This window comes from Bolinopsis microptera, chromosome 1 (assembly GCF_026151205.1).
Source record: "Bolinopsis microptera isolate Bmic1 chromosome 1, MBARI_Bmic_1.0, whole genome shotgun sequence".
Taxonomy (NCBI): domain Eukaryota; kingdom Metazoa; phylum Ctenophora; class Tentaculata; order Lobata; family Bolinopsidae; genus Bolinopsis; species Bolinopsis microptera.
Window position 1 is genome coordinate 1,064,142 of NC_087072.1, and position 11,538 is coordinate 1,075,679.

At 38.4% G+C, this 11,538-nt stretch overlaps 2 protein-coding genes across 2 annotated transcripts; one reads left to right on the top strand and one right to left on the bottom strand.

The window, feature by feature from the left end:
- Positions 1-3,809: 3,809 nt before the first annotated feature.
- LOC134825885 (comitin-like) lies at positions 3,810-4,286 on the top strand. Its single transcript, XM_063838074.1, has one exon. It carries the CDS (start codon positions 3,810-3,812, stop codon positions 4,284-4,286), a length of 477 nt encoding a protein of 158 aa, XP_063694144.1.
- Positions 4,287-7,659: 3,373 nt separating this feature from the next.
- Positions 7,660-11,318, bottom strand: LOC134820001 (protein Mpv17-like). Its single transcript, XM_063830173.1, has 4 exons — positions 11,007-11,318; positions 10,658-10,771; positions 10,351-10,496; positions 7,660-8,340 (listed from the first exon to the last, which is right to left on the bottom strand). The coding sequence occupies exons 1-4, from the start codon at positions 11,115-11,117 to the stop codon at positions 8,109-8,111; spliced, it is 603 nt and encodes a 200-aa protein (XP_063686243.1). The 5' UTR covers positions 11,118-11,318; the 3' UTR covers positions 7,660-8,108.
- Positions 11,319-11,538: the final 220 nt, after the last annotated feature.

An 11,538-nucleotide genomic window follows, 5' to 3' on the forward strand; every position in this document is an offset into this window, starting at 1 on the left:
GAAAAAACCAGTTCTTATAACTCTGTAATAACATTCTGTAATCACCACCCTCTTGCAGTTTCGTAAACACTCGTTTATAACAACACGAAAAGGTGTCTGGTGGTCTCACATTCCAATTGCTATTGTTTTTTTTTCACTAACATGCTGCCATGTGGGATGTTTAAGAACGACAGTATCATTTCAATTTTTATTATTTCGATCTGACCCAAATTTGAGGAGCTTGCTACAATGATAATGTTTAAAGCTACTTTATCCACCCTTCTAGCCCTGGTCTTTGCTCTTGCAACTTCTGATGATGGCACCTGTAACAAGAACATTGGTGGATGCTGTACCGATGTCGAGTGTTTCCAGGGTGATAACCCAGTGCCATTCAAGGCACTGGCTCTAGGCACTCAACTGACGTCTGCAAACGGAAAGTATGAGTTGAAGATGCAGACAAACGGAAACTTGGTGCTTTACTGCAATAAACCATGGCTTGGTGTTTTAGTGCCGAAGAAAATTTGGTCCTCAAAAACATTCAATTCAAATGGTCTTTTCTTTTTAGCTTCTAGCAACCTCGTCATATACAACGTGACTACTGGTGATTACTGGGTTAGCGGTACTGAGAACACCGATGGTAACAGGTTGAAAGTTCAGGATGGCGGCAACGTCGTTCTCTACAATGCCAATACTGAGATAGTCTGGAGTACAGGGACTGCTGGAGAATGTTAGAACTTGACAATAGATCAAAATGTTTTCAATAGCATAGGAGTTATTTGAAATTATGGTCAATCAAATGGTGCTACTCTAATTATATATCGCATTTTAAAGTTATTGACTGTGTTTCTTTTTGTTTCGTTTCAAACAAAGTAGTCAATTAAATTTTACTCGGCGTGCTGGGTACGAGCGTGCTAAATCACTCCACACTCGAACTTTGAAATTTTTCTAAAAGGGTTCCTGGTTGTTGAAACCAATTTGAATCTATGTATTTTTTAACGGTGATTCCGCCATGGGCTAAAATGCTCCCCTGGCGAGTTATCGGCTAAAAACGTTTTCAATCAAGTGACATTACCATTGACCATAGATTTACAAGATTTGCAAGATTCAAAAAATACAATTTATATTACATAAGTGTAATGTCAGATATACGGTCAATAAAAAGAAAGTAATAAATTGAAAGTTAAAAACAACTAAAACAGTTGTTTTGTCAGGGGTAAATGTTTGTGTCTCAGGTTCAGATGTTTTGGTCCTTGACAAACAGTGCTGTTGTTGTTGTTGTTGTTGTTGTTGTTGTTGTTGTTGTTGTTGTTGTTGTTGTTGTTGTTGTTGTTGTTGTTGTTGTTGTTGTTGTTGTTGTTGTTGTTGTTGTTGTTGTTGTTGTTGTTGTTGTTGTTGTTGTTGTTGTTGTTGTTGTTGTTGTTGTTGTTGTTGTTGTTGTTGTTGTTGTTGTTGTTGTTGTTGTTGTTGTTGTTGTTGTTGTTGTTGTTGTTGTTGTTGTTGTTGTTGTTGTTGTTGTTGTTGTTGTTGTTGTTGTTGTTGTTGTTGTTGTTGTTGTTGTTGTTGTTGTTGTTGTTGTTGTTGTTGTTGTTGTTGTTGTTGTTGTTGTTGTTGTTGTTGTTGTTGTTGTTGTTGTTGTTGTTGTTGTTGTTGCTGTTGCTGTTGCTGTTGTTTGTTGTTGTTGTTGTTGTTGTTGTTGTTGTTGTTGTTGTTGTTGTTGTTGTTGTTGTTGTTGTTGTTGTTGTTGTTGTTGTTGTTGTTGTTGTTGTTGTTGTTGTTGTTGTTGTTGTTGATGTTGATGTTGTTGTTGTTGTTGTTGTTGTTGTTGTTGTTGTTGTTGTTGTTGTTGTTGTTGTTGTTGTTGTTGTTGTTGTTGTTGTTGTTGTTGTTGTTGTTGTTGTTGTTGTTGTTGTTGTTGTTGTTGTTGTTGTTGTTGTTGTTGTTGTTGTTGTTGTTGTTGGTGGTGGTGGTGGTGTTGGTGGTGGTGGTGGTGTTGGTGGTGTTGTTGTTGTTGTTGTTGTTGTTGTTGTTGTTGTTGTTGTTGTTGTTGTTGTTGTTGTTGTTGTTGTTGTTGTTGTTGTTGTTGTTGTTGTTGTTGTTGTTGTTGTTGTTGTTGTTGTTGTTGTTGTTGTTGTTGTTGTTGTTGTTGTTGTTGTTGTTGTTGTTGTTGTTGTTGTTGTTGTTGTTGTTGTTGTTGTTGTTGTTGTTGTTGTTGTTGTTGTTGTTGTTGTTGTTGTTGTAATATGGTATTTAGAGATATCTTTTAGGATATCTTAGTTTTAGTATAACGTTTACGGGACGTAGAATTTAGTATGTGTTTCCGGGTATATAATAACCAATGTTTTTATATGTTCGTATTTGGGAGTTACACATTTTGAGTGTAAGTCGGTTGGCTGGCAGAACTACTGTCAGACTAACTGTCTGAAACGAGCCGTCCGCTCACTTTGCACCTGACTTACAGCCAGGCCTGTGGTTGGTCCTCGCGACCACAGCGTGACTGCTAGTGGAGTGCTCATTGGCGAGACGGCGTGTCACGTGGTACAAGCAGATGCGTTGTGCCGTCACGCAGTGTGGCGTGACGAAGTTTTGAGAGTATACCCGGAGAGCCGGATGTGGAGAGCTCACTTCTTAGTTGCCCCTTAATCACATTAAGGGATTCGAATTAACGGTAGCCAGTCTTACTGAGCACTACCAGCTGTGATTAGACACGTCGTGTGATCTATAATCACGTTAATCGATTTGAGCGAACACTTGGAGGTTTTTATCTGTTGACGTTCACTTTGTATTACTTTTCCTTTTAATTTATTATCCCTTTTAATATACTCGTTTCATTTCTATCTTACGGTACGCCCTGCCGTTCGTGCTTCGTGACTAGAGCTTGACTAGCATACACTAAATACTAAGTAAGAGAACTCCGTTTTCTATATATATATGGTTGTTGTTGTTGTTGTTGTTGTTGTTGTTGTTGTTGTTGTTGTTGTTGTTGTTGTTGTTGTTGTTGTTGTTGTTGTTGTTGTTGTTAGTAATCCACCCACTTCTTTTTCTTGAAATAGTTGTTTTCTTGAGGGAGTAGTCGACGAAGGCATGTCATATAAGGAAGTCGGTCTAATTTCTTGTCACGGTTAAAGTCTTAGCATATGCTTCAGTTAGAGATTGAGTGAGAGTAGAGGTGCCATCTAGAGAACGTGTTTAAAAGTAAGTTACGTTATTGTCGAGTGTCTCAGTCTGTTTAGACCGGGTAAAATTCAATTAAAAACCAGGAGCGGAGATATTTCAAAAAACCCAAAATGCAAAACGGACAATATCCTCCTGGGGAGGACACAAAGAATCAACGAAAGAAGTATTTTGTACAAATGAATCAGACAATTAAATTAGACAGTGTAAAGCTAATCTGGCAAGTATAAAGTACTAGTAGTCTCCTAAAAAATGGTGGTCACACCGCGCGACCGTGAAAATTTTAATTGCTAATTGTCATGCGCCATGCTGATGCATGACTAAAACTTCATAAGTGACGGAAAGACAGTGTCAGTAAAAGGATTGACCTGGCCTCGAGCAGAGAGAGAGAGAGAGAGAGAGAGAGAGAGAGAATTTTACCGAAACTGTACCGAAAAAACCAGTTCTTATAACTCTGTAATAACATTCTGTAATCACCACCCTCTTGCAGTTTCGTAAACACTCGTTTATAACAACACGAAAAGGTGTCTGGTGGTCTCACATTCCAATTGCTATTGTTTTTTTTCACTAACATGCTGCCATGTGGGATGTTTAAGAACGACAGTATCATTTCAATTTTTATTATTTCGATCTGACCCAAATTTGAGGAGCTTGCTACAATGATAATGTTTAAAGCTACTTTATCCACCCTTCTAGCCCTGGTCTTTGCTCTTGCAACTTCTGATGATGGCACCTGTAACGGGAACATTGGTGGATGCTGTACCGATGTCGAGTGTTTCCAGGGTGATAAAGCATTCAAGGCACTGGCTCTAGGCACTCAACTGACGTCTGCAAACGGAAAGTATGAGTTGAAGATGCAGACAAACGGAAACTTGGTGCTTTACTGCAATAAACCATGGCTTGGTGTTTTAGTGCCGAAGAAAATTTGGTCCTCAAAAACATTCAATTCAAATGGTCTTTTCTTTTTAGCTTCTAGCAACCTCGTCATATACAACGTGACTACTGGTGATTACTGGGTTAGCGGTACTGAGAACACCGATGGTAACAGGTTGAAAGTTCAGGATGGCGGCAACGTCGTTCTCTACAATGCCAATACTGAGATAGTCTGGAGTACAGGGACTGCTGGAGAATGTTAGAACTTGACAATGGATCAAAATGTTTTCAATAGCATAGGAGTTATTTGAAATTATGGTCAATCAAATGGTGCTACTCTAATTATATATCGCATTTTAAAGTTATTGACTGTGTTTCTTTTTGTTTCGTTTCAAACAAAGTAGTCAATTAAATTTTACTCGGCGTGCTGGGTACGAGCGTGCTAAATCACTCCACACTCGAACTTTGAAATTTTTCTAAAAGGGTTCCTGGTTGTTGAAACCAATTTGAATCTATGTATTTTTTAACGGTGATTCCGCCATGGGCTAAAATGCTCCCCTGGCGAGTTATCGGCTAAAAACGTTTTCAATCAAGTGACATTACCATTGACCATAGATTTACAAGATTTGCAAGATTCAAAAAATACAATTTATATTACATAAGTGTAATGTCAGATATACGGTCAATAAAAAGAAAGTAATAAATTGAAAGTTAAAAACAACTAAAACAGTTGTTTTGTCAGGGGTAAATGTTTGTGTCTCAGGTTCAGATGTTTTGGTCCTTGACAAACAGTGCTGTTGTTGTTGTTGTTGTTGTTGTTGTTGTTGTTGTTGTTGTTGTTGTTGTTGTTGTTGTTGTTGTTGTTGTTGTTGTTGTTGTTGTTGTTGTTGTTGTTGTTGTTGTTGTTGTTGTTGTTGTTGTTGTTGTTGTTGTTGTTGTTGTTGCTGTTGTTGTTGTTGTTGTTGTTGTTGTTGTTGATGTTGATGTTGTTGTTGTTGTTGTTGTTGTTGTTGTTGTTGATGTTGATGTTGTTGTTGTTGTTGTTGTTGTTGTTGTTGTTGTTGTTGTTGTTGTTGTTGTTGTTGTTGTTGTTGTTGTTGTTGTTGTTGTTGTTGATGTTGTTGTTGTTGTTGTTGTTGTTGTTGTTGTTGTTGTTGTTGTTGTTGTTGTTGTTGTTGTTGTTGTTGTTGTTGTTGTTGTTGTTGTTGTTGTTGTTGTTGTTGTTGTTGTTGTTGTTGTTGTTGTTGTTGTTGTTGTTGGTGGTGGTGGTGGTGGTGGTAGTGGTGGTGGTGTTGTTGTTGTTGTTGTTGTTGTTGTTGTTGTTGTTGTTGTTGTTGTTGTTGTTGTTGTTGTTGTTGTTGTTGTTGTTGTTGTTGTTGTTGTTGTTGTTGTTGTTGTTGTTGTTGTTGTTGTTGTTGTTGTTGTTGTTGTTGTTGTAATATGGTATTTAGAGATATCTTTTAGGATATCTTAGTTTTAGTATAACGTTTACGGGACGTAGAATTTAGTATGTGTTTCCGGGTATATAATAACCAATGTTTTTATATGTTCGTATTTGGGAGTTACACATTTTGAGTGTAAGTCGGTTGGCTGGCAGAACTACTGTCAGACTAACTGTCTGAAACGAGCCGTCCGCTCACTTTGCACCTGACTTACAGCCAGGCCTGTGGTTGGTCCTCGCGACCACAGCGTGACTGCTAGTGGAGTGCTCATTGGCGAGACGGCGTGTCACGTGGTACAAGCAGATGCGTTGTGCCGTCACGCAGTGTGGCGTGACGAAGTTTTGAGAGTATACCCGGAGAGCCGGATGTGGAGAGCTCACTTCTTAGTTGCCCCTTAATCACATTAAGGGATTCGAATTAACGGTAGCCAGTCTTACTGAGCACTACCAGCTGTGATTAGACACGTCGTGTGATCTATAATCACGTTAATCGATTTGAGCGAACACTTGGAGGTTTTTATCTGTTGACGTTCACTTTGTATTACTTTTCCTTTTAATTTATTATCCCTTTTAATATACTCGTTTCATTTCTATCTTACGGTACGCCCTGCCGTTCGTGCTTCGTGACTAGAGCTTGACTAGCATACACTAAATACTAAGTAAGAGAACTCCGTTTTCTATATATATATGGTTGTTGTTGTTGTTGTTGTTGTTGTTGTTGTTGTTGTTGTTGTTGTTGTTGTTGTTGTTGTTGTTGTTGTTGTTGTTGTTGTTGTTGTTGTTGTTGTTGTTGTTGTTGTTGTTAGTAATCCACCCACTTCTTTTTCTTGAAATAGTTGTTTTCTTGAGGGAGTAGTCGACGAAGGCATGTCATATAAGGAAGTCGGTCTAATTTCTTGTCACGGTTAGTCTTAGCATATGCTTCAGTTAGAGATTGAGTGAGAGTAGAGGTGCCATCTAGAGAACGTGTTTAAAAGTAAGTTACGTTATTGTCGAGTGTCTCAGTCTGTTTAGACCGGGTAAAATTCAATTAAAAACCAGGAGCGGAGATATTTCAAAAAACCCAAAATGCAAAACGGACAATATCCTCCTGGGGAGGACACAAAGAATCAACGAAAGAAGTATTTTGTACAAATGAATCAGACAATTAAATTAGACAGTGTAAAGCTAATCTGGCAAGTATAAAGTACTAGTAGTCTCCTAAAAAATGGTGGTCACACCGCGCGACCGTGAAAATTTTAATTGCTAATTGTCATGCGCCATGCTGATGCATGACTAAAACTTCATAAGTGACGGAAAGACAGTGTCAGTAAAAGGATTGACCTGGCCTCGAGCTGCCCTTTCAGGCATTTGTAAAACAGGACCATCCTTATCTTGCTTTTACATTTTATTTGGAAATTTCAAGCGTAAGTTTTTATTTTTTAAAAAAATATAACGGTTTGACAAATTTTTTGCTTATATAATTTCGTTATAGCGATAAATTTTCATACTATACGTTGTATGACCATTGACCCGCCGCGCACGCATGCGCAGCTCCCCCTGTATCGTACTCGTAGAAACTCTACTATTATTATATAGTGAAGCGACAGGGGGGTCACCCCCAGGAAACCTTACTGGTAGGGGCCTAACTTCGCGTTCGAAAATAAAAGAGATAGAAACGTCTGGTTTTCAACAAAATGTCCGCTTTGTGAAAATAACGTTTCCTTCCCAGGAGGAAAATTCAAGACAACTGACAACGTAGATTTCAAAATCAAATTATCGCGAAAAGTCTTATTTTGGGCCTTATAAAAGTGCGCAGCTTTAACTCTGCAGATTCTTGTTCTCTAATTGGCTGAATCGTATCACGTGGTGCAATTGCATTCTTGGAATGTTTGCAGCGTGCAAATGCAATGAACCTACGAGCGCGCGCGGAGTTCAACAGTAAAGCTGTGAAGACGCAATTACCTGTAGTAATATCGCCAGCCAGTAAGGTCTGCTGGGTAAACAGTAAATACTGGGGTCCCCAGGTGGTATGAAATATGATAAAATACGCGGCCATCGGATCGGGAAATTGAGCAGCCATCCACAAAAGAAAAGCGGCCGCATTTCTTGTTATATTGGCCATATGCAGCTTCGACACCTAGGTCATTTCTTCACTTTGAAGGTATTTATGTCCAGCGACCAATAACTAAAAAGTGTGTTCACTATGGATGGCACAAGATACGAATTTTGAATTTTGAAATGGCTTTACAATTTAAAAGATATAAACTCGTCGAACTATGCTTGAAAAAATCAACAACATAAAACATATCTGGATCATTATTCGATATCTGGGTCACATTCAGATATCGGGGACACATTATACAATAATGCTATTTAGAATGATCACATACATGAATCTATCTGGGTCACAAATGAGATTTATGATTGCAAATAAATTACTAAATATAAAAAGGGTCTCAAACTGAGACCCTGATCACTAAGTGATGTTAAATGTATAAAATATTATTGAAGGTGATACTAACTTAAAATATACACAAATATTATTCAACAACAATAAAAGTTAATTTTTCCCAAATAAAGCTTAATAAAACAGCTTCAAGGTTTTTTTCGTCAACACTGGAACTTTAAAATCCTGGTTCAACTAAATCTAAGATCCTCTTCTTCAAGACGAATGTAAATTATCCTCCAAACTAACTAAGGAAAGGTCCCTCTTAACGTCCCTCTCCTCCCTAGCGACCCCCCTATTAGCGACATGAGTCAGATAAGTAGTCCACAGCACGCCCACCATATTACTCACCAGCACTCTGTGACTAAGAGGTATGAAGGTAAGGAGGACGAAGTGAGTTGGTATCCAGATCTTGTAGTTTGTTAGGATTATGAAGGGAGCCTCCTGTCTGGAGGAAGGAATGTGGTATTGAGACGGTTACTAATGGTTACTAATGGTTACCAGATCTTGTAGTTTGTTAGGATTATGAAGGGAGCCTCCTGTCTGGAGGAAGGAACGTGGTATTGAGAAGGTTACTAATGGTTACTAATGGTTACTAATGGTTACTAGTGGTTACTAATGGTTACCAGATCTTGTAGTTTGTTAGGATTATGAAGGGAGCCTCCTGTCTGGAGGAAGGAACGTGGTATTGAGACGGTTACTAATGGTTACTAATGGTTACCAGATCTTGTAGTTTGTTAGGATTATGAAGGGAGCCTCCTGTCTGGAGGAAGGAATGTGGTATTGAGAAGGTTACTAATGGTTACTAATGGTTACTAATGGTTACTAGTGGTTACTAATGGTTACCAGATCTTGTAGTTTGTAAGGATTATGAAGGGAGCCTCCTGTCTGGAGGAAGGAATGTGGTATTGAGAAGGTTACTAATGGTTACTAATGGTTACTAGTGGTTACTAATGGTATCCAGATCTTGTAGTTTGTTAGGATTATGAAGGGAGCCTCCTGTCTGGAGGAAGGAACGTGGTATTGAGAAGGTTACTAATGGTTACTAATGGTTACTAATGGTTACTAGTGGTTACTAATGGTTACCAGATCTTGTAGTTTGTTAGGATTATGAAGGGAGCCTCCTGTCTGGAGGAAGGAATGTGGTATTGAGAAGGTTACTAATGGTTACTAATGGTTACTAGTGGTTACTAATGGTATCCAGATCTTGTAGTTTGTTAGGATTATGAAGGGAGCCTCCTGTCTGGAGGAAGGAATGTGGTATTGAGAAGGTTACTAATGGTTACTAGTGGTTACTAATGGTTACCAAATCTTGTAGTTTGTTAGGATTATGAAGGGAGCCTCCTGTCTGGAGGAAGGAATGTGGTATTGAGAAGGTTACTAATGGTTACTAATGGTTAATAATGGTTACTAGTGGTTACTAATGGTTACCAGATCTTGTAGTTTGTTAGGATTATGAAGGGAGCCTCCTGTCTGGAGGAAGGAATGTGGTATTGAGAAGGTTACTAATGGTTACTAATGGTTACTAGTGGTTACTAATGGTATCCAGATCTTGTAGTTTGTTAGGATTATGAAGGGAGCCTCCTGTCTGGAGGAAGGAATGTGGTATTGAGAAGGTTACTAATGGTTACTAGTGGTTACTAATGGTTACCAAATCTTGTAGTTTGTTAGGATTATGAAGGGAGCCTCCTGTCTGGAGGAAGGAATGTGGTATTGAGAAGGTTACTAATGGTTACTAATGGTTAATAATGGTTACTAGTGGTTACTAATGGTTACCAGATCTTGTAGTTTGTTAGGATTATGAAGGGAGCCTCCTGTCTGGAGGAAGGAACGTGGTATTGAGAAGGTTACTAATGGTTACTAATGGTTACTAATGGTTACTAGTGGTTACTAATGGTATCCAGATCTTGTAGTTTGTTAGGATTATGAAGGGAGCCTCCTGTCTGGAGGAAGGAATGTGGTATTGAGAAGGTTACTAATGGTTACTAATGGTTACTAATGGTTACTCATGGTTACTAGTGGTTACTAATGGTTACCAGATCTTGTAGTTTGTTAGGATTATTAAGGGAGCCTCCTGTCTGGAGGAAGGAATGTGGTAATGAGAAGGTTACTAATGGTTACTAATGGTTACTAATGGTTACTAGTGGTTACTAATGGTTACCAGATCTTGTAGTTTGTTAGGATTATGAAGGGAGCCTCCTGTCTGGAGGAAGGAATGTGGTAATGAGAAGGTTACTAATGGTTACTAATGGTTACTAATGGTTACTAGTGGTTACTAATGGTTACCAGATCTTGTAGTTTGTTAGGATTATGAAGGGAGCCTCCTGTCTGGAGGAAGGAACGTGGTATTGAGACGGTTTTATTTGACAGAAAAGTGGAATTTGTACGAATGTTTGTTGTTTGAGGACCGGTTTGTTAGCAAACCTTACAAATCGATGGGAAATTAACTTTTTCTTACTTGATGTAATGAATGATGTAGTCTGAAGATTTAGCCTGGAGGATGTTGTTGAATGTAACAAATAGAGTAGCAGTAAAGGGACTGAAGCAGCTGATGAGACCAATTTTCTTTATCGAGTTCAGAGGGGTCTGAGATTTACCGAATACCTGAAATAATAATAATACCTGTATTACAAGTATTTTAGACAAACTCTGATGTTGTCAATTAACAATTTGTATACTGATTTGTACATCAAAGTCAGTCTCTAAATATTTAAAACTCTGATTCTTAACACGCACAATGATATTACTTCTAAATAACCCAATACCTTATCAGCGAGATTGTACACCAGAGTAATAACAGGAGCTATGTAACAAGAGCCTAGGAATGTAGATCTACAGGTGCGTTCAACTTCATGCCTCCCTCCCTTCTTCTCTATAGCCTGACAGGATACGTGGTGTTTGAACCTTCAGCAGGAAGTTTAATCTCGCAGGTTCTATCACAGAATAAGGACAGTTTAAATAAGGACAGTTTAAATAAGGACGTAATGAGAGAAGAGTTAGAATATTAGTTAAGATAAAAAAGTTGTACCTGCTGATAGTTGTATATATATATATGTACAATATGTACTATACCTGCTGATAAAAATTTTATATTATGTACAATATGTACTATACCTGCTGAGCCAGTACATCTCCACAAAAGAAAACACAGCCGCTAGTAACCATGTTTGTAGCTAGCTGATGTCTCTGTAACATGTGAGAGTAACACCGCATAAGAGCCCCCATACTTTCAAGTAAAGTCCCCCCTGAGTCTGCTCCGTTGTTGGATTTAAATCTTTGTTCTTATCCAGTTGCTCAGTGTCAAAGACTAAACTTCGAGATAGTGATGGAACAGCTTGAACGAGTGAAATATCAGAGGTTATGTTTAGCCATCTTGCTTGTCACCCGCTGTTCTCCCTTTTAGTGTCACCCATGACCCATAATAGCTGCAATGAGAATCAGTTCGGTTTCATTAAGAATATTTGGGCTTCATTGAAATCTGGGAATCTAAAATCTTTTACATGTTTCTCCAATAATAATCTAATTACATTTTCCAAATTGACAGTATTCAATTTCCATGCATGGCAGAAACTTGAGCCTGACCACTGAGCGATTTGGTACTTTATCAACAGATACCTGATGGATATTCAAATATATCAGCTGACAA